Source organism: Lygodium microphyllum, chromosome 21 (assembly GCF_053477565.2).
Source record: "Lygodium microphyllum isolate KBCC chromosome 21, Lygodium_microphyllum_v1.1.10, whole genome shotgun sequence".
Classification (NCBI taxonomy): Eukaryota; Viridiplantae; Streptophyta; class Polypodiopsida; order Schizaeales; family Lygodiaceae; genus Lygodium; species Lygodium microphyllum.
Window position 1 is genome coordinate 40,900,748 of NC_141155.1, and position 20,934 is coordinate 40,921,681.

Consider the following 20,934-nt stretch of genomic DNA (forward strand, 5'->3'; position numbering starts at 1 on the left):
TCCTTGAGTTAGAGTGTGTGAATATTTAATTCATTTAACTTATCCAACCAAACATTTAAGAGCTAGAGAGAAGGATAGAGGGTACCTCTCATACTTGACGATGTTAGATTCTTGTTGTTAGTGGATGCCATTTGAGCTTTTGAACTCCTTCTTTCTTCTTGCCTCGCTTTGTTGTAGATGGTATTTGTTGCAATCCTCTTTTAGGTCTTGCACTCTCTCACTTGTCTTCTTTTTAATGCACTTTTAGCTCCCTCACAAAAACTTTTTCTCTCTTCATTTTCATCTCCTCTTCCCTTTTTCCCCAATCTACATGTGCAAGCTCTCTTGTCCCCTTCTCTTCCTCTTCTTTCACCCAACTCTATCTAGTTGGTTGTTTTAATAGACATGACAATTAGGTAGAGATGGGGAAAACAATGTTTTCTGTATAACAATAAGGGGATAAGTGTGTGCAGTTGATTGTGAAGGAAAGAAAGAGGAAGAGTCTCCAAAGATTGTGGGGGGGTAGGTGGAGTAAGCTATGGAGGTGTAGGGAGCGCCATGTAGATCATGGTAAGAAGTTGGAGGGTGGAAAGAGAGAAGAGGGGAAAGTGAGGAGGAGAGGCAAATGAGGATGAGAAGGTGTATTTGTGGTGATGGAGGAGTCACATGGAGAGAGGCTATTAAGGTGTGGCGAGGTGGGTGTCAATGGTGAGAAAAAGATGGGTGGTATCAATGAGGATGGGCAAAGAGAGGTGAAGAGGGAAGGATGCTTGAGGGGGGCCTAGAAGAAGGAGTAAGAAAGCAATTTATGTAATAGAAAGCAAGGGATAAGGTTTTCTCAAACACTTGGTGTTGCTTTCTTTCTTTTTAAAATTTATTTATTTTTGTTCATCCTAAAGTCAAAAATAGGCCAAGTTACCTCATATACCACGATCCAATGCTCTTTCTAGAAGTTGTTCATCATGGAGGGTCTCTGTGTGGAATGGGAATGCTAGATGATCTGTAGCAACACATAACACGAAAGCGCATCGAAGTTGGCTTACACTTGCACGTGTGAAAGAGATGGAATTTGTAGTTGGTAAAGAGAAGAGACAATTTAGAGTGCGAGTGTCTCGCAGAGAGTTTAATGGAAGCGTAAAATAAGAAAACAGTCAGCATTATGCATCTTGTTTATGGGCATGGGCTGCCGAACATTTGTCAGAAGGTAGCAGCCTAAACATGCATGCCTTCTAACACGCCGCCTAAACACCTTAAAGCTTTGACGACGACATCATACGTCGCACCCTCTCATCACCGCATCATGCATGCATGCACCAGGTCCTTCTTTTAAAAAAACCATGTGGGTCAAGCCTCGAGAGAGAGCGCCTCTCACTATCTCTCTCTCTCTCCACTGTCGGACACACGCACTGTGGCCGACTGATTGTAACACTCAATCTCGATGGATTTAAGCCCCGAGCAAAATGCCATGGCAGCCACCACAGGGACGATCCACGCGAAGAAGAAGCAGAGCAAGAAGAAGAGGAGGAGGAGAAGAAGAAGAATACTAACGCAGCAATCCCACAACAGAACGTTCTTGAGCGGATCAGCAGAGTCTTTTTGCTTACTCACCTACCATGGAGTATCGTGCAAGCCACCACGATGACCCTGCAACATCGACAAACAACAAGGGGAAGAGAGCCCTGCCATTGCCATCGACACAGGGCGATGAAGATTTTAAGCGAAGAAAGGAAGTGAAAAGCGAAACGGAGGAACAGGCATTCCTAAAGGCCGAACTCGAGGACCACTCACCCCCTCTCCAGCTATCAACACTTGATTTTTTTCAGAATCGGGAGGTTGACAGGCCGGAATACAGGTTAGTCCTGCAGAAGAACGCGATGAATAATATTGATCCACTTGCTTCCCCCCATGGGATGCGCATGCAGGGAGTACAAACGCAGCAAAACACAAGGGGGCCTTTTCTGGAACATGGATCAATGCCATTAGAGGAGGTTCAGCAAATAGAAACAGCTCCATTGCAGAATGTTGTTGTGAGTGATCATCACGCATGCCTGCACGGAGTGCGCCAAGCAGAGGTGGAGGCTACAGGACGACTGGCACCATCAGAAAATACAGATCACGTGGGTCGCAATATTGCTGAAGGGATTGGCGGTGGTGATAGGAATTCCCAACATTTGGATTGGGAAAGCGCAGTGAGGCAAAATGCCCGGTGCCACAGATGGCGAAGATATTATTTTCAGCAGTCCGCTAAGAAAAATGCTCATCGACTAGCAGCCCGTGCCAAGAGTAGTGATCCAGCAGCTGTTGATCAAGGCCCTCAGCTGGCTCAGCCTCCTCACTGGCAGCCAGGAGCTGGTGCCATAATATCTCCCGCGGGCTCTGCAGCAAGCCAAACAACAGGGAAGGCTCCCATCTACATAGATGTGAACTCACTGATCGGCATCGCGGGTAGTGCCGTCTCTATTAAGAGGCCTTTATGTCCCTCCCTAGGGGACCTTTGTGCGGATCTCATTGCGGACAATGTAAATGCTATTGTGTCTCTTGCAAGTGTACCTGATATCCCTAAGGCACGCATCTGCAAAGCCCTTTGTGATAAAGGGAGAATGACATCGAAAATGCTTTCTCTAGCTTTTGCAGGGAGCAAACCTGCCCTCATTGAGATCCCTGATTGTAGTCTCATTACAGAGGCAGAATTGGCAGAATTTTTTTGCAACTTCGACCCTTGCGATTTGAGGGTGGGTCATTAACAACCTTCTCTATTTTAAGCAACCATTGGACAACTTCTCAGTGAATAACCAAGCTTGGCTGAGCATTTGCATCTTCCTACCACTGTTTTTACTTGTCTGGTTCTCAAATTTAACTCTTTTACAATTTGTGTTGCTTGGAAGGCTCATTTAGCTCCATGAAAATTTTCAGGTTTTGCACTTGCGCTTTTGTGGAGTATCTGTGAGCAAACAATCTTTATCTGTACTTAATGCCAGCTGTCGGCGCTCCCAAAAGCATCTTCTCACATCTCTCACACTTTCAGGAGCATGGAAGCTTGCTGATGACTGTCTGGCAGATCTGTTGTTGGTGTATCCTGAACTCAAACGCCTTGATTTGAGCCAATGCATGGGCCTCACTGATGCTGCAGTGGAGTTTATATCTTGTCTTGTTGGAAATACCTTGGAAAGTCTTGTTCTGGATGATTGTAACATTCTGGATGCTACATTGCTCATCTCCTCTTTAATATCATTAAAGAGGCTGCACAAACTCTCTCTTGCTGGGATAACGTGTGTTACAGATGAAGTCGTGGAACAAGTAAGCATCCATTTAGGCCCAAACCTGAAGGAGCTGATATTGGCAAACTGTGGGTAAGTAATTCACTTGCCTCATAGACTGATACTATTGGTGTTTATAGTGCTCTTCTATCTTCAGCACCTTGATTGTTTGTGTGAATGTTGAGGGGTTGAAATGCTGTGGCAAGATGCATGTTTGAATGCATGTGTCCCTCATCGTTTCCAAGGAATCTTCAGTTTGTTGAGCTCGTTACCTAAGGGCCAAGGGTAACATAGAAAAGAGGGGGAAAAAAAGAAACAAAAGCTTGTTTTACTAAAGAATAGGCAGTTGGAAGCATGAAAGGGAATCTTTCATGAAATTTCAACTTTTCTAGAGGTATACATTGAGCAGTCATTGGCATTAAATAATATTTCCTAGATGAAAGAGGGCAATAAGATAGGCATGCATGATGCACACATGTATTGGTGCACTCTGAAGAATGCATACACATGTGAATCATGAGCATCGGTGAGAGTATACCAATGCTTCTTCAGTAACATGCTTTGTCGTGCTTGGTGCAAGAGATGCTGTTGTGAATAATTCGGAGTAGGATTTTGTGATTTATGGTTAATTTGGCATATTGCATCTGCATTTCTTTATCTAAAGTCTATACAAAGGCAGCCCTCCTTGGCACGCACACATGTAATATGCTTTCTTTCTCTTCTTGTGGGGAGATCTTGGTAGCTGGCTTGGGGTGAATGTTTGTGTATTCCATACTTATTACTAGCATTGGATAGCTCTTGTGTATCCCTTACTTAGTAAGTTGCTCCTCCATTATCGTGCTTTCATTTTTTGTGCTTGTTGTCTTGTCTACTAACTATTATATACATTTTGCGCTGATGTTGCTACTTACTCTTTCTTCATTTTACTTTCCATTATGAGTTTGCCATACTATTATATATAACTTCTGTTGATGTTGCTACTCACTCTTTCTGCCTCTCATTTTTCATTTTGATTCTGCCATATATTTAACATGGTATCGGAGCACGATGTTTTTGGTCCTACTCGGGTAAGTACATTGATAAAAAGGGGTGGGCAGTGGCTTTATCATTGATCATGGTCATGCATATCTATGCTTGTAGGACATTAATGGCATAATCTAGGCATTACTCCAGCTTTTCATCTCGAGTTTATATTCGTGTGTGTTTTGCATCCACCAAAGTGTGGCTCTTGCATATTGGGCTTTTGGAATTGAGAGCCTCATGTATACATTTCTTAGTCCCTTGCAGGGAAAGTGCAAGAATAGAGGCTCAATTGCTTGATTCAGCATTTCTGAGTGCTCTTGAAAGATACCTTTAGCTCTTTGACATCGCTAGCCAAATGAAGTATTTGTGACAAACATCTAGGTCGTGCCTTTTTGCCACAAACTACGCTATAACAATGAGCCTTTATTCCAACACAAAATATACTTCACGATTACATTTTACATGAATTTGATAAGGAGAAATGCTAAGGTATACACAAAGAACTGCAAACAATACAACAACTTGATGAACACAATTTGATGAATGCTTAATGGATACAAGATTGTGTAGAGGTCTAGATGATACAAAAGGGTCTCAAACCTTCGTGTGTCAAGGATTGGGATAGAGACCAAGTAAGGGTGGTGTCAGAGGCACTGAATATAGCTTTAAGAGTGTGCTGCCCTTGAGATGGACCCCAAAATGCAGCAGTAGTAGTCCATCATGGCTAAAGATGATACGGGTAGTGATGGAGAGTGTGAAACACATTCTTCAGGATATGGGATGTTGATGAAGACCGCAGCAGCAAAACACAGGTATGCTGGCCGAAAACGTGGTCTCACAAATAATAGGAGAGGTCCATGATTACGATGTTAGCTTGTTGTTAACTAGGGGTAGCTGGTGATGATGTAGGTAGGCTTTATGGCAGCTGGGAATGTCCTTCAAGAAAGGGTGGCAACATCTAGCAAGTAGGTGGGAGGGTAGACAATAGGGTTTCACTTTTTGGAAGTAGGGAAACACCTTAGGTTTGGTGACAGCTCCTCAAATGGGTATTGGTATAGTAGAAGAGTGGGTGATGGCTGTTGGTTGTGTTGTAATGATGATGGATATCATGGATAATGGAAGATTATACAGTCATATGGGATGGAGATGGGAATAGGAAAAATTAGGGGAACGGAATGGAGGGGATGAGACGTCATACATACATATCATTTTATATTCACCAAATGTCTATCTTATCATGTGGTGGTAATGATGTGTATGGATGTGGACATGGAAAATATGTGTGGATGTGCAGGTGAGTATACATCAGTGGGTGTATCATTATGATGCAGGCTATTAGAGATTATAATGTTCTGTCGTGTATATATCTACCATTAATTGATGCAATACTACTGTCTCATTCCAAAATCAAGTGCCTACACTGATACTTCCTTCTTCACACACCTTTGAATCGTTGTTGTTGTGTTTCAAGATGCGGAGACAACGACCTGTTCTTAGAGCTATTATTACTGTCTTTGACTCCTCCTTCAACTCACCTCATTCCTGATCCTTGACACGAAGGTTTGAGGCCCATTGTACCATGTTCAGCATACAATTTGATTGATTGATTCATTCACATTTTGAGTTATCTACTTTCTGTATTTGTCATACGCTTTGAGTTCTCTATCTATGTTTAAGCATTTCTTTAATGAAGCTCTTCAAAGTCCATAGTGACACCATGTGTTCGCTACCATCATCTCTTTGGCCAGGGACCTTTTGGGTGAAAAGAGGGTAGAGTACAACTCTCTCCCCTCTTGGACCCTTTTGGGCTCTAGAGAGCGGGAATTGAGATACTAAAATGAAGGCATGCATTAATATTAAAATAGTGTGTGAATCATATTTTTTCTCAAAAATAAAAAAGTTTCGGTTTTTTGTCGGTCTTTCATACACATGCTTACTCAAGACACATCCATACAAATTTAGCTAGCATTTTACACTAGTATTACACAAACAAAATATAATCCTTAGCCGAAATCTCTCTTGAGAGAAAAAAATACTCTCTTCTGTTGGTGAAAAATTGGGTGGCTTGCCAGGCAGTAAACACAGATGATGATAATTGATCAGGGTAAGTGGTAGTAGACCCAGGTGCTTGAGGTGATGATAACATTTGCTTGACGAAGATTGGACGCTGGTGTAAAGACATGCTCAAACAAAGAATGAGAAATAAAAGTGCATGACGAGAATGCAATGAACACAATAGAACTCAAGATGAAGAGAACTTAGGAGTGGAGAATGAATGAACGAATAGACTTAAGCTGATTATGAATACAATGAGCCTCAAACTCCCATGTCTGAGGTTGACCAGAATGAGGTGAGTTAGAAGAGAAGTCGGATATATTGATGATAGCTCTAAGAGTTTGTCATATCTTGAGGCTTGAATGGGTCCCAAAACACAACAGATAGATTCTGATAATGTTGATGAATAGGGGGCAGAAGAGTGTTAGCCCAAATTGCTGAAATGCAAGTCTGGTTGGTTGGATGATAATGTCAGTTGATCATGACAAGAGTAGGAGATGACATAGTAGCAAGGTGGCGGCCTGCCTGGCCATTAAAACACAGTGATCAGTAGCTTCAGAGGAGTGCTAGAAGCAAAATGCAGGCTGCAAAAGGATGGTGACCACTGCAGGAGCTAAAAATATAGCATGCATAGTAGACGATAGCTGTTGGAAACTTGGGGAAGGGTGGTGGCTGGGCACAATCAACAAGCTCAACTAACAAAACATAGTGGATAAGTTGCCTAATTTATGGAACATTGGGGAGTACACCTAAACTGAGATATCTGCCAAATGGGGTGTGGAAAGCAGTGAGAAGTGGGCGGTACAATAGATTAACAGCAGATTAATCCAAATGGCAATGGATTATATAGCCCATCAATTCATAGATGAGGAATCGGGAAAAGTTTGTGGATTTGTGAATGGGAAACAAAAGTTTGTGGATTCGAGTTTTTGGGTGTTTAAATTTAAGGTTTTAATGTATAATGGACCTTTTTAGAGCTTAACAGACCCTCTAGCATCCAAGGCATCCGTCAATAGGTTCACACGCTTCCTAGCCTTAATTTTAAATTCCTAACCTCTTTGAACCTAAGAGCGTTGAAACCTTTCAAAAACCTTATCGAAGACATTAAATCATTTATTTTCTAATCCCCATGACACCAAAAGTCATTTCCAGATGGCTTTCTTTTTGGAGAAAAGAAAATTTGATTGATAATACCTTGGAGAGAGAACTTCAAGCAAAATATATCCAAGGAGCTATTCAATGTCCTTGACCAAGATCTGATCTAGGTATTTCTCTTTCACTTGTCCACCACAACTTTTGCCATTGTTCACCATTGCCAAAGCTAGGATTATTTGTCATGTAACTTACATTCAATTGACACATGTATACAATACTTGTGTACAACTTAAGTATCCCAAGAGCATTAAGTTAAAAATCATGACCCCTTGATAGACCTTCATGTTAAAACCTTGCAATCGCCCTTGATTGCATAGGAATGATAAAAATGCATGAGTTACCACTAGAAATGCATGTGACTTGTAGTCAAACTACCATATAGATGTCTTGTGTATGCTTAAAATTCCATCCACTGAAACCAATTACAATCCACACGCATGCATCATAATCACTATTAGAACTGAAGGTAGTATATCAACAAGCTAAAAACCAACCTTTGAACAAACTAAGGCAGAGTAATGCTAGCACCCAACATAAACAATGCTACATTCTCGGAGTCATGGTGGCTTGCCTTGTTGAGGCCACCCATCTTACGGGCCTAACAAGCCCAAACTAAAGAGCCACCACTTGAGATACTCCTTCGGGAGACAAGTGACGAGGTTGAATGATGACTAGGACTCCATCGGGTCACTTTTGAGGCGAGTGAGGAAGCAGGTGGTGTTGTGTAGCCCAGGTCTCATGCCCTAATGCCAATTGCACAAGGGAACTCTCTTGCCGCGCGAAAGAGTTTGGTGAGCAATGAGGTTGCTCTTCCCTCCAAAATTGGTCTCAACTAGTGTAATTGCGAGGTGGGTTTAAAATACAATGACGCCATGGTGCACTCTTTCAAGAAATGGCGTAGCGCGTGTGGTGACATGTACGATGCCCACACTTACTCTATCGCAAGGGAGTATGCGGTGATGCGTCTGGTACCCGGGTACACTTGCCGCAGAGGAGTGTATTGTTGGGTTTCATTCACGCTTATGCTCATAGAGGAGTGTCGGTGGATCAGTAGGACATTGGGGCACTTTTTACTCTTGGTACAAGAGGTTTTTTCCCCCAGACTTATTCTCTTCTTTTGTATGTGCCTATGTTACACACTTATGGACACTTATCATGTTTGGGTGTGAACACCCCCTACAACCCTAAGGTTTTAAGGGTTGTACTTTGTACTTTCAGCTTACACTCTTTCAGTCTATTGCATTGGGTGTTGTGCTTCACTCCCCACACTGTCTACTGCACTCTCAATTGAGCTTCGATCCTCTCAGCCTCTCACATTTAGTATCAGAGCTGAGTTCAACTCAATTCAGCTCTGCTCAATTCAGCCTTTAAGAGTGCCCATGAGCTCCTGAGGTTTGCAGCTCGACCTGCTCTACTCTCAACACCTGCAGAGTGCCGCCTTGTGGTGCTCTTCCTAGAGCCTCCCAACGATCGCCAACAGTCTTGCCCACTCCGCCCGCCTGGACTGCGTGCGCCCCCCTAGACTGCTTGCGCCACCGGTCAGCCAAGGAGGCCGCCTGCCAGCCTGCCCGTATGTGCGGTTGTTCTGCGTAGCGCTGCCCTGCGCTGCCTGTCCGCTTGGGAGCCCACCTGACTGTCCTGCGCCCTCACCAGTTTGCTGCGCTGCTCTAGCCACCTGCGCCCCCTCACTTGTTTTCCAATGCCCTTGTGGCGTTGCACTGCTCTAGCGCCAACACCCCGTCCTGTCTGCCATGCCCACTACTCCCCCTACAACTTGGAAGCTGCCATTTGTGCCCACTGACGATGCAATAGCTTGAACATGTGCCACCAACAACTGGGACAGCTCCCGACTGTCAAGTTTAGGGTGAAAAGACATTTTTTAATCAAATTTTTATTTCAAATCTTATTCATAGGAAAGCTTTGTGCTTGGGCAGCATATCTCTGCATTTGCAAGTGTTTGGGACACATTTAACGCAGAGATTTTGTGAAATTTTGGGGCTTTTGGGCTTTGTGAAGACATTGGCAAAGGTATTACAATCTCAGTTTGAATTAGACTGTTTTTGATAATTTTGGGGCTTTTGCTCATACAGTGTTGGGCTTTTGCTCATACAGTGTTATTGAGCATTGAATGCACCTTGGACTGCATGCATTACAGACAATTTTGACAGAGTGTATCTTAGTGTACTAATTGTAGCAAGCTATTTGCTGTAATTTTTGGAAATTTTGGAGATTTCTAGGTTGGTCCAGCTTGGATATTGCTCTTTTGTTTCTTTTGGCATTGATTATCATGGCAAATCCAAGGAGGATAGATTAGATGGTAACAACAACTCACTTTGGTCCTTCATGATGAAGAATGTGCTGGTTGCGAAAAATCTTTGGAACTTTGTCAGCGGAGAAGAAGTTAGGCCCATAGTTGTGGCTCCTGCTACTCCTTTTCCAGGAGGATGTGGACAACAGGCACCTCAGCCTGTTTAGCCTGCTCCACTTCAGCCATTTCCCAAAGATCAGCAGCTCAAAAAGCATGGGATATACGAGATGCATAGGCTTTGTCGCTGATTGCTTTGGTAGTTCAACATCCATCATCCCTCACATTCAGTCTGTAGCTTCTTCATGAGAAGCTTGATTAACTTTGGAGTAGATGTTTGCTGGTAAGAATGAGACTTGCATCTCTTTCTTAAAGAAAGAGCTTGAGACATTGAAGATGGATGAGGGTGATTCTATGCAAGATCACTTGAACAAAATTCAAGACTTCTGTGAGAAACTTATGAATGTCAATGAGTACTACTTAGATGCATAGCTGATATCTACTACATTGAACTCATTATCTCCTTCGTACTTGGCTTTTCATACAACCCTAAATCTCACCATCAGGATTGCTCCACAACGGATTACTTTTCTTCAGTTAGTCAGTTTGCTTCTAGAGGAGGAGTAAACAAGAAGAAATAGTGGTGTGGATGTCATAGCCTTTGAGCGAGCTTTTATGGCAAGATAGAAGGCAAAAGCAGCCAAGTAAAGAATGCTCTGTAAAGCTCTGGGACTTCAGGTACTTCATAGGGTAATTAAAAAACAAGGAGGCACGCAAGCCAAGAAGAGCAAATGAATGCCCTTATTACAAGAAGCTAGGCCTTTACTGTTGAGATATTAGCAATCACACCTAATGTAGCCTCTTTGTATGAGGTAGTTTGGGATGAAGACATGCAGGCTGCAGGAATCCCATGTGCACAGAAATGGAAAATTGTACCCATTCAACAACTATAAAGCATTGTACTTGACTATCACTTTTCATGTGGAATGAATACATGATGATGATTTTCTTTATTAGTTAGTGTCAATCTTGTACTTGTCAGTCCTACACAAGATTGTGTTTATGAGTCCAAGCTTCCATCTTGGAACCTAATTCACTTGTGTAACAGTTGTGGTCTTCAGTCAATGTCATCATGAGTTTAGTCTATGCTTACAAGCCGCCATAGCTATGCTCTAGATCCTGTGTATTTTAACATGGTATCAGAGCCCAGTCGGGCATGGCACTGCTTCTCCAGCTCCATTCTACTCTCATCTAGCTCAGCTTGAGCTTAGTCCAGCTCAGGTTAAGTCTAGGAGCTCATCTCCTTCTCCTTCTCCATTTGACCTTGTGGTAGCCATAGCCACCTTGCACCTATCTTGCTTCAAGCTCTTATATCTCTTCAAACAGACAAGATCTTGACAAGCTTTCTTCTGGAGAACTGTAGCCTTGCTCCTGGAGCTCTTGTTTATCACGTCAGAGCTCAACATTAGGCCATTTCAAGCTCAGCATTGTGATTCTACATAGTTGTTGCCCCGTGTGTCTGCCATAGCGAGAGAGACCCTGGCAACTTTGAGGAGATAGATCTTGCAATAGAGGGCATAACTCTTCACGCTGTCTTCTACAAAGTTGTTCTTCTACTTGAGGCGCTTCAGGTGGCATAGAAATCAACGTGATCAATGCAGAATAAGCCCAACATTTTGAAAATTCGACGTCGTTGATAGATCTGTGCTTGGTTCCAATCGTACAGTTTGTTCAGTCCGTACACGCAATAATGTTTGATCATTATCATAGGGCTTTTGAAGCTATATATCTGAACTCTCTCTCTCTTAGAGGGTTTCTCAAATTACTACCTCTCTGAGCAGCAATAAACAAAATACCAATCACTTGTTTTGAAAACCCTAATCTGCCATAGCTCACTTTCACTGAAGCTCCTTTTTTACTTCATCTACTCACGGATTCCACTACATTGAAGGCTCTGTCACTCAGGTTTGAAGGTACCAGCATAAAATCAAGGAAGGGAAGATTGGGTTTGGAAGATCTTGAAGGCTTGGAAGTTTTTTTGAAGATCATCAAGTCAAACTCAAGCAACAAACATCAAAGTTCAAACTAGTATCTTTTGATACCACACTGCCATTGCTTGTGTCTTTTGACACATACAAAGATCAACTCATTGCTGGTTATTCTCTGTCATTTGAAGCTGATTCTTTAACACGAGAATGCCAAGCATGAAGTTTTTTATATGGATGCCACTCATGGAAAGTAACATGATTATTGTTACTCATTTATACTACATTGGAAAAATGTCTATTCTACTTACAGGAACACATGAAGTTGCTTACATCAAAGAGAAATTAATGAATCCATTTGAAGATTTTGAAGTCATTTTCGCTGTGGTGAAAACAAGTTGGTGCCATGGAAACTCACCTCCATGTAAGTGAAAGACATGAACTAATGTGACTACGAAGAAAACTTACATGACTTTCAAGTTCATAATGACAAAAGACTCCTAACTTTGGCTAGGGTCTTATTTATAGCAAACCCTAAGCCCTAGACCTCTAATCTTATTACAAAGGCTTTTAGCCTGCCATTGGCCTTATTTACTTCATTACAGCTTGATACCTTGTCCCATGAGCCGCCTGCTATTGATGATCATTTGGAACACACTAGGAATGAAATTCAACATCCTAAAAGAGTTTCCCCTTGGATCCTCAACACTCTTCGGGGCAGCGAGAAGCCTCTTTCTTTGGCTACTTGCACACGAGTCGCTGCTTGCCCAAAACAAGGTAATCTTCTTACATGTGTATTGGTGGCTACAACATACAACAAAGAACCCTCATGCTATAGCCACGCTTTTTGAAATAATCATTCGGTGAAAGCCATGAACATAGAAATTGATTCCATCCATTAGAATGATACTTGGGAGCTATGTGACTTGACCTCCAAAGTGTGCAACATGTACCAAATGGGTTTATAAAATTAAAAGAAAGTCAAATGGTTTTATTAATAGGTACAAAGCCCACCTAGTTGCTAAGGGCTATGCCCAGTAGCAAGGAATTAGCTTTGAGGAGATCTTTGCTCCTACCATCAAGAGTATTATTGCCCTTCTTGCTCACTTCTATTGGAATGTACATCATTTGGACATCAAGACAACATTTTGCCATGAGCATCTCACTAGAGAGATATATGTTTCAAAGCCTCCATGATTTAAGATTAAAGACTTCGAGCACAAAGTTCGTTCTCTCAAGAAGGCTTTGTATGGTTTAAATTGAGCTCGATGGGCTTGGTATGCCTGAAAACATTCTCATCTATTGTGTCTTGGCTTCTAGAATAGCCCTAGGGAGTCTACTCTTTGCATTCGACATTAGGGATCTAATTTTATTATTCTCCTACTTTATGTTGATGACATGCTATTCACTAGGACCAATGGTGGTCAAATTGCAACATTCAAGGCTGATTTATAGTAGAGATTTGCCACGATAGCTCTTGGTCTACTCTATTACTACTTGGGTATCCAATTTATCAACATTTAGGGGCATTATCATGACACAGTCCAAGTATATTAGACAACTTCTTTAGTCCTATCATTTTGAGGGTTTCAATCCCGTGTCTACTCCCTTAGACTATTTATGCACAGGAGGCCCGATGTTCAGTTTACTGCCTCATAGTTGAGCATGTTTATGCATAGCCCTTCAATACTTCTTTGGTAGGTAGTGAAGCATGTCTTTCAATATCTTAAAGGCACCAAGGATATTGACCTTTTCTAGTAGGTTGATTCTTCACTCTCTTTGCATGGATATTTGGATAATAGTGATTGGGTTGGATGTTGAGAATTCTTTCTCTCTCATAGTGACATATGCTTCTTCTTAGGTATATATCTTATTTATTGGTTTAGTAAGAAGAGAAATACAATTGTTACTTCTAGTTCTGAGGTTTAGAGTAGCGTTGACAACTACAGTGGAGTGTATTTGACTTTGCAAGTTACTTGTAGGTTTATGCGCAGTGTTCTTAGATATTACCATTCCATGGAGGGGAGCTTGTAGGCCATCACTTGGGATCCACATTGATGCTCTTTAGTCCATCATCCAGCCTAGGCATTTAAACTATCATTAAATGTAGTTGTTTCCCCTAGTATCCTAGACACTAAGTGACACTCGGTTGGGTTTTCCTATGACAGTTAACCCATTTAGGATTAGGTTTTATTATAAAAAGACACTTTATATGTTACTAGCACATGAGTGTGGCATTATTCATTGTGATTGCTGAAACCAGCCTTCCTTCTCGGATAGGGTGGTTTAACCTGATTAAGCACTTAATTACAGCAATGAGCAAATGAACATAAATTGAAATGCTCACTTTACCTTTATAAACTTGGACAGTGGACACCCTGTTGGCCCCAAAACTGGCGTCCCTTTCGGTATTTCTTTAATTTCAATTGTTGATGGATAAATTACAAGCCGAGATTTCACAATCTCCTTGGCTGATTCAAAAGCCCTTTGCTGTTCCAATAATCAGCAAAGCATTCAGGCGAATTGCCCCTTGATTTTCACCTAGGACTCGCTCTAATGGAACCCCAACTGGTCAAATGCTGCCCCAAATTCACAATAGATGGGCTGGCATCTGAAATCCTCACAATTCCACGAATTTTCGGCGCTCATTTCAGTGTACAATGCCTTTGACTGATGGCACGAGTCCCAAGGTGGCTGCTAAACCCTAATTATTGCTGTAATTTAGGGTTTACAGCAGTAAACTCTCTGTTGTCCACCAAATTTGGCTGTACTTTGCTACTAATGGTTGAGAATTGCTGAGAATGCTTGAGCATAGATTGGAGGAGATGAGAGAATGCTGTAGAAAGAGAGAAAATCAGCTGAAATGTATCTTTTGATTCGTAGCTCTGATGACAAATCTGATGGCACCAATAGCTTCGAAAGGGGGGTTAAATGCTAGCTCGGCTGGCCACAAGCTCGGTTGGTGAGCACTTCTCTTCTACTGCCGCCTCTCTTGAGGCGGAAGAGAAATCTTGCTGCCCTCTGTCCTGTTGCGGCGGGCAATCAGTCCGTCGTCGCCTGTCAGAGCCAAATCTGATCACCTCCTCTCCCTCTACCAAGCTTCGAATGGCTGTACTTCAGCTTTCACCACCCTCCAACAGCAATTTCAGCCCTTTTGACCCTGCCCAAAATTGAACATGCCTATCTGTAGTGAAATTGGCTAGGCCATTTGCAACTTGGAGTGGTTCCCAACCTCTGTTGAGCCTTAGATTAGCATTAATTAATTAATTAACGCTAGTCCCTAGTGTCACCACAGACACTTAGTGGCCAAACAATTGTCCTAGGGTCCAACCTGGCACCAAACTGACCACCAAAACCCAGTTGGCATAACTTAACACAACTTTTGCCTTTAAGACCCACTGCATCCTTCGGGTCCTTGGCCCATTTGCATGAAATAACAGCCATGTGCATCACATGTGCTAAATAACCTTGCACATTTGATTAATAACTTAATCAAATGTTACTAGCAAAATTAAAGCATCTCAAAATTTCACGTCCCCGTGACAATTGCCTTGAGCCTTGTACTCATTCTAACTCATTGCCTCTCATTTTATGATTGGGTTATTGTGCATTGATTAATTCTTAAATTATATTTAATTCTTTATCAATTAATCGTGCAATTACTTCACACCTCAGCCAACAATTCCAACACTTCCTTTCTTGTTGTACATTGTTCACACTATGTGTATGTGTAGTTGAGTATTGATCCAACACCCGTGAGGATGCATTTTACCTAGAATGACCTCTCAAATTGTAATTCTGATGTCAAATCTAACATTGCCAATAGCTTTAAAAGATGGGCAAAGCCCTAATGTGCATGTGAGCTGTCCTCTTGTGCCTTCACATGTCAGGCATATAAAATATCTGCTCTCTCTCTTCTGCCACGTGGAAGATTATGTCAGCTGCACATTGGCTAGAGATATCCTCTCTCTCTCTCTCAACGAGGGCTTTGGATCATTGAGGCAGGTGATGGACTATGAGGACCAGAGATGTCCGGGCCTTTTCTTATTGGAGCTCCAACGGCAGAGAGTAGCATTGTCACGGGATCCGAGGCAACCCCATCCACATCCACCCCTCTAGAGAGTAGTTACAGGCTTTTTCAATATAGTTGACCCCCCGGCCACTGCCACCCTTACACACTACATCTCCTATTGACAAGCGCCATGGAGGGACATCATCAAGTGGCATCATAGTAGACAGAGCTACAACGTTATGTATATCAAGATGCCATAGGGTACTTGCTCGGCAACTTAGGTATGCTCTTATGCAACACATTTGCATCATGATTGCTTGTTACAAACAAAGATTACCACGATGACTTAGTCGGAGGTAGTTTGCAAAGCCTTGGTGGATTTTGTACATTGAGAGGAAGATACTCTATACTCTTTTCAGTTTTCCATATTTTTCATTTTCCATTTCAATTTATCATGTAGACCTAGATATAATTCTGTTTTCTTCTTTGATGAGAGATGATGAACGAGTTTTATTAGTTATCGTCTCATAGGCCGTTCTGGCCTTCTAGAGATATTATAGATCGTTCTTTCTTTCTAAAATGAGTGTATATGTGACACCTCCAAAAACAAACAAAAAATCGAAGATGTGGAGTGTCTAAAGAAAAGAAGTCTTTCCACAAACTGTTTTATCACTTTTATGGGGTAGAATGATTAGTGGAAGAGTTTATATAAAATTCAAGTTGAGTCCTCCATGGTTCAAAACATAGATTGTGGGACATCTCTTAAGGCAGGTTGGGATTACTCTCTCTCTCTCTCTCTCTCTCTCTCTCTATTTCTCTGAGGACAAAGCAAAAAGGTTTGTAGCCAAGCTCTCTGATTTTCATCAACCATCAATGGCATTTGCTACACAAGCAAGTGGGCTAGGCAAAGCATACCTATAAATTAGTCACGGTGGGATGAAGTCAATACCGAACACCCTGCCCGTAGGCCATAGATGGACATGCAAGGCATGCCTTTATGGGTGCATGAGCATAGTTGACAAGGTGCATGCACATTTCTTTGAGGAGTCAGGAAAAGAGGTGAGGTTTCACACAAGAATGACATCCAAATGTGGAATGGGAATGGCACAAGAATCGGGAACAAAGTAGGAACAGGAAGGCCTCATTTTGGGAATGAATACTTCAAAACAGGTAAAATTAAGATATTCTCATATGTTTGGAATACAAATTTGACAAGTTTACAAAGACACTTGAAAGCATCACTTCAAAGACCAAATTGCACTACTGCAAAACCACAATGATTCAGCCCTAAGATCTGAATAGTGCTCCAGTTCAGCCAAAATGATTCAGCCCCAAGATCCAAATTGTACTCCAATTCATACAGATGATTCAGCCCTAAGGCTTGACTTGGAGTCCAATCATATTTCCATACTTGTCTGCACTTGCGGTGTGGAAAATTGGTCTTGAGAACCTTGTCCAGTTTGGACAGATTGTGGTAGTTTGTCTGACTGGGGATCCAGAAGTCTGTCTCATCATACCATTAGAGTTGGAAGATAGACAATTTTCCCTCCTTGTCATGTGATCCCATTGCTCTGTGCTAACATCTGTACCTAATGTGTGCATGTCATGATTATCATGTCTAATTTACACATGCAAGTACCTTAATCCTGACTGATATATCAGTCCTTTTTTTGTCATTTGTATGTCGGTTTTGTTTTTTGAAACAGCCTCGTGCACTGGAGAGCTCCTGGACAATGCATGTAGAATCGCATTCTTTCACCTTGGAAAGTCATCAGTTTAAAACTAAGATACCAACAAGAAGTTTGCCATCAGAGGTGTTGTTCTACTATTATAAGTGAAGATTGGATTGATGCTTTTCCCATTTCTTAGTCAAGATGTTCCTACAGTAACGTCGCAATGGTTAGTGTGTGCAAATACAGAATTAAGAGGATCCCTTACTCCTTGTGGACTCTCAGTTTGCAATGGTAGGAGTGAAGGGAAAGGAGCCTTCACATTATGCAGCCCCTGGCCTTGCTTTCAAACCCATATGGACAAGAAGTCTCCCATCATAGCCGTTATTCTACCACAATGCAAAAAGGTTGCATTCATATTTTCCCCCTTTCTCAGTCAAGATGTTCCTACAATGACATCGCAACGGTTCGAGTATGTTAATACGACATCAAGAGGATTCATAACTCCCCATTGTGGAGTAATAGGAGGAAAGAGGAACAATCCTTCACAGTATGCATCACAATCTCAAATAGCCTCTAGCCTGGTTGTCATAGGAAAGAGGAACCATCCTTCACAGTTTGCATCACAATCACACAAACAGCCTCTGGCCCTGTTGTCAAAACCCGTATCCTTGCCATGTTTGGAAATATGAGGTCCTCTCATCTTTAGATCCGTTTCCAAGAAATTTCAAGGATGGCGTGGTTGGCCAATGCCTGCACGTTTTTGGGTCACCTTCAATTGTGGTTAGTGTTTGCTTATGATGTAAAGGCACCCTAATATATATACTTCTGACTTCAGTTAGTACAATACTTGTCTATTGCTTGTTTTGCTTTCTTAGGCAAGTCTGTGAGTGCCTAAACCATTTTATTTGAGTTTTTGTGTGTTCCATGGCTATCTGTGTCCTTACCAGTGATCAAGCCCTGTCAAGATTTAAGTATGGCAAAAATTCAGTTTCCTTTTTGATTGATAGGAACAATGCAATGTTTGACTTTCGGCGCACGTAGAGCATATGACCATATCTCATTAGCACCATATTTGACATTGTTGAATGAGAATCAAGTGTCATTCTCATCCTGTATCTGTAAGCGAGCTTGCAGGCGATGCTTTTGCATTCAAGAGTCCTGATTTCTCTATTGTGTTATGGCAGCTCCCTGTCCGATAAAGCAATGGTTGCTATTGGTACCTGTTGCCCTAGTCTGGAGGTATTGAGTTTGAAGGATAATATTTCACTCACTGATGTCGGCCTTGCTTCCGTAAGGAATGGTTGCCAGACACTCGAAGTTCTGCTCTTGATGCGCTGTCGGTTCAGGTTTGGAATCCTTTCCCACGCCATATTACCACTGGTTTTCACTCGTAGTTCTAAATTTGGATCATTCTGTTTGCAGTGGTGAAGCAGTTGCTTCATTTATAGCTGCTTCAGGTCATAGATTACGGAGGCTTTCCTTGAATGGTTTGACAGAGGTAAGGTCAGAACAAGGGTCTCCCACAACCAGTGCACCACCCCACCACACTTCAAAGTTCACATTACAAGGCAGTACATGTTCTGGTGCGGAATTCTATGGTTTCCAATACTTTTCCAGCTTGAAGCTTACGGAGTATACCGAGTGCAAGAGAGACATTGAGAATGTGTGCACCATTGTGTATGGTTCCAATTTCTGTCCAGCGCCTAACAGATGTGTTTGCAGGTTACCGACGAAGTTCTATTGGCCTTGGCAAGACATAGCAATGGATTCCTGGAGCAACTAGATGCATCTTGGTGCAGACAGCTATCTGATAAAGGTCTAAGCACTCTAGCCGACTGCTGTCCGAGGCTTTCCAGCTTGAAGCTCTTTGGCTGTACCCAGGTACACACAGCATATTCTATTCTACATGTTCGAAACCTTGGCGCAAAGAAGTGTTTCTGTATCAACGTATGAAAACTTATGGAGGCCTGGTGGGCTTCTGTCGTCAGGTGACACGGAGCTTCATCAGAGGGTATCAAAGCAACCGCAGCAACTCGAGATCTTTGAAGATTTATATTTGACGATGGCTGGTGAGGAGGCAATGGCAGCGCATGTCCTCGTGCATGGGCAGTGCGAGGCTCGCATCAGAGTCTCTCTTGAACTCAGAACTTGGAAGCGTAGGAAAGTTTTGCTTGTTTGATGGGTTTTCATCGTTTTGTAGTCATTTTCAACGCACTGACAAATTCTTTCGAGAACTGGCAATTTTGCACTCCCACATTCATTGACGGGCCAGATGCCCATCTTGATTATTGCATAGTAAACATGGGTCTAGAAGGGCGAAATGATAAATATACTTGTTTAGGGAAATCACCATTTAGAACTCGTGTACTGGTGTTGGTACGAGAGAAATCCATAATGTAGCCCTCAAATAAAATTTTAAGAGGAATGCCTTACGAGCAAGGGCAAAGAAGAGGTATCAACAATATCATCTTGTAAGGATCCATTGTCACCTTAAGGATCTAGAAACCACAAACCAACACATTTTCTCTTGTTGGTTTCTGGTTTCTTTTAAGAATACCCTTCAGGGTCATAATCTCCTTCTAAGGATCCATTATTGTATGACGATCTCTTAGATTTTCCTAGCCTTATTGAAGATCACATTTGCATGATTAGACATTTATGACAATTGTTGAATTTTCTCAAAGACTCTTGGAAGTTGCCTTTGATGGAGGAACCTATTTAAGCATTTATTTTGAACTTCCATCTCCTTGTCATAATCTACCAAACTTGATTTAATGGAGAATTTTATGCTTTATTTTTCCTTCACAGTGTGGGGATTATGAAGGAGAGTTAGTGAGTACTTGCATAGTAAACCCTAGGTGAAACGTTTACGTGCCACTTCAAGGCCCGACTCCTAAATGCCAAGAAAGTGCCTAGGGGCATTTATATCAACGCTACACTTTCTCTCTTGCAAAATTGTTTAAAGAGCATTGTATAGGAGAGCACATTGCCAATACATATGGATTTCTTGTACTTTTTTTTTGTCTTCAAGAGTGTGGATCCTTCCCTAGAACCATTACAACCATACCCAGATACCATGAGCAATGCAGATCCACATACCCCATGATACTCGAGCAAGATCTTGCCATGGTAGTAGCCTTGGTGAGCGTGGGGAAGTTGCTTCAAAGGGGGCTACTCCTAGGTAAATCTTTATGCGTGTATATGTGTACATGCGCATGTTTGTGCGTGTGCTTGTGTGCATGTATGCATGCATATGTGGGAGTTGCTTTATGTTTGTGTTTGGATGTCCGAAGCCAAATGAAGATTGGGGCAGTTGGGGTTTACTTTTGCGGCACACCAAACATAGTAGTTGGCAAAAAGAGATTACAATATATTAAGCAACAATCCTACTCAAAGTAGACGACCTGTTGGATAGGTTGCATTCCTTACCAAGAGTGACCTCCAACATTGTTTTCATTTTTATATAATTAATTGCTACTTATAAAGTTGA

At 42.0% G+C, this 20,934-nt stretch overlaps 1 protein-coding gene across 1 annotated transcript; it reads left to right on the forward strand.

Moving 5' to 3' along the window:
- The first annotated feature begins 1,244 nt into the window (after window positions 1-1,244).
- On the forward strand, window positions 1,245-20,092 carry LOC148017919 (uncharacterized). Its single transcript, XM_087662275.1, has 6 exons — window positions 1,245-2,711; window positions 2,893-3,329; window positions 18,629-18,790; window positions 18,867-18,942; window positions 19,167-19,325; window positions 19,433-20,092. Exons 1-6 carry the CDS (start codon window positions 1,593-1,595, stop codon window positions 19,502-19,504), a joined length of 2,025 nt encoding a protein of 674 aa, XP_087518401.1. The 5' UTR covers window positions 1,245-1,592; the 3' UTR covers window positions 19,505-20,092.
- The last annotated feature ends 842 nt before the right edge of the window (window positions 20,093-20,934 follow it).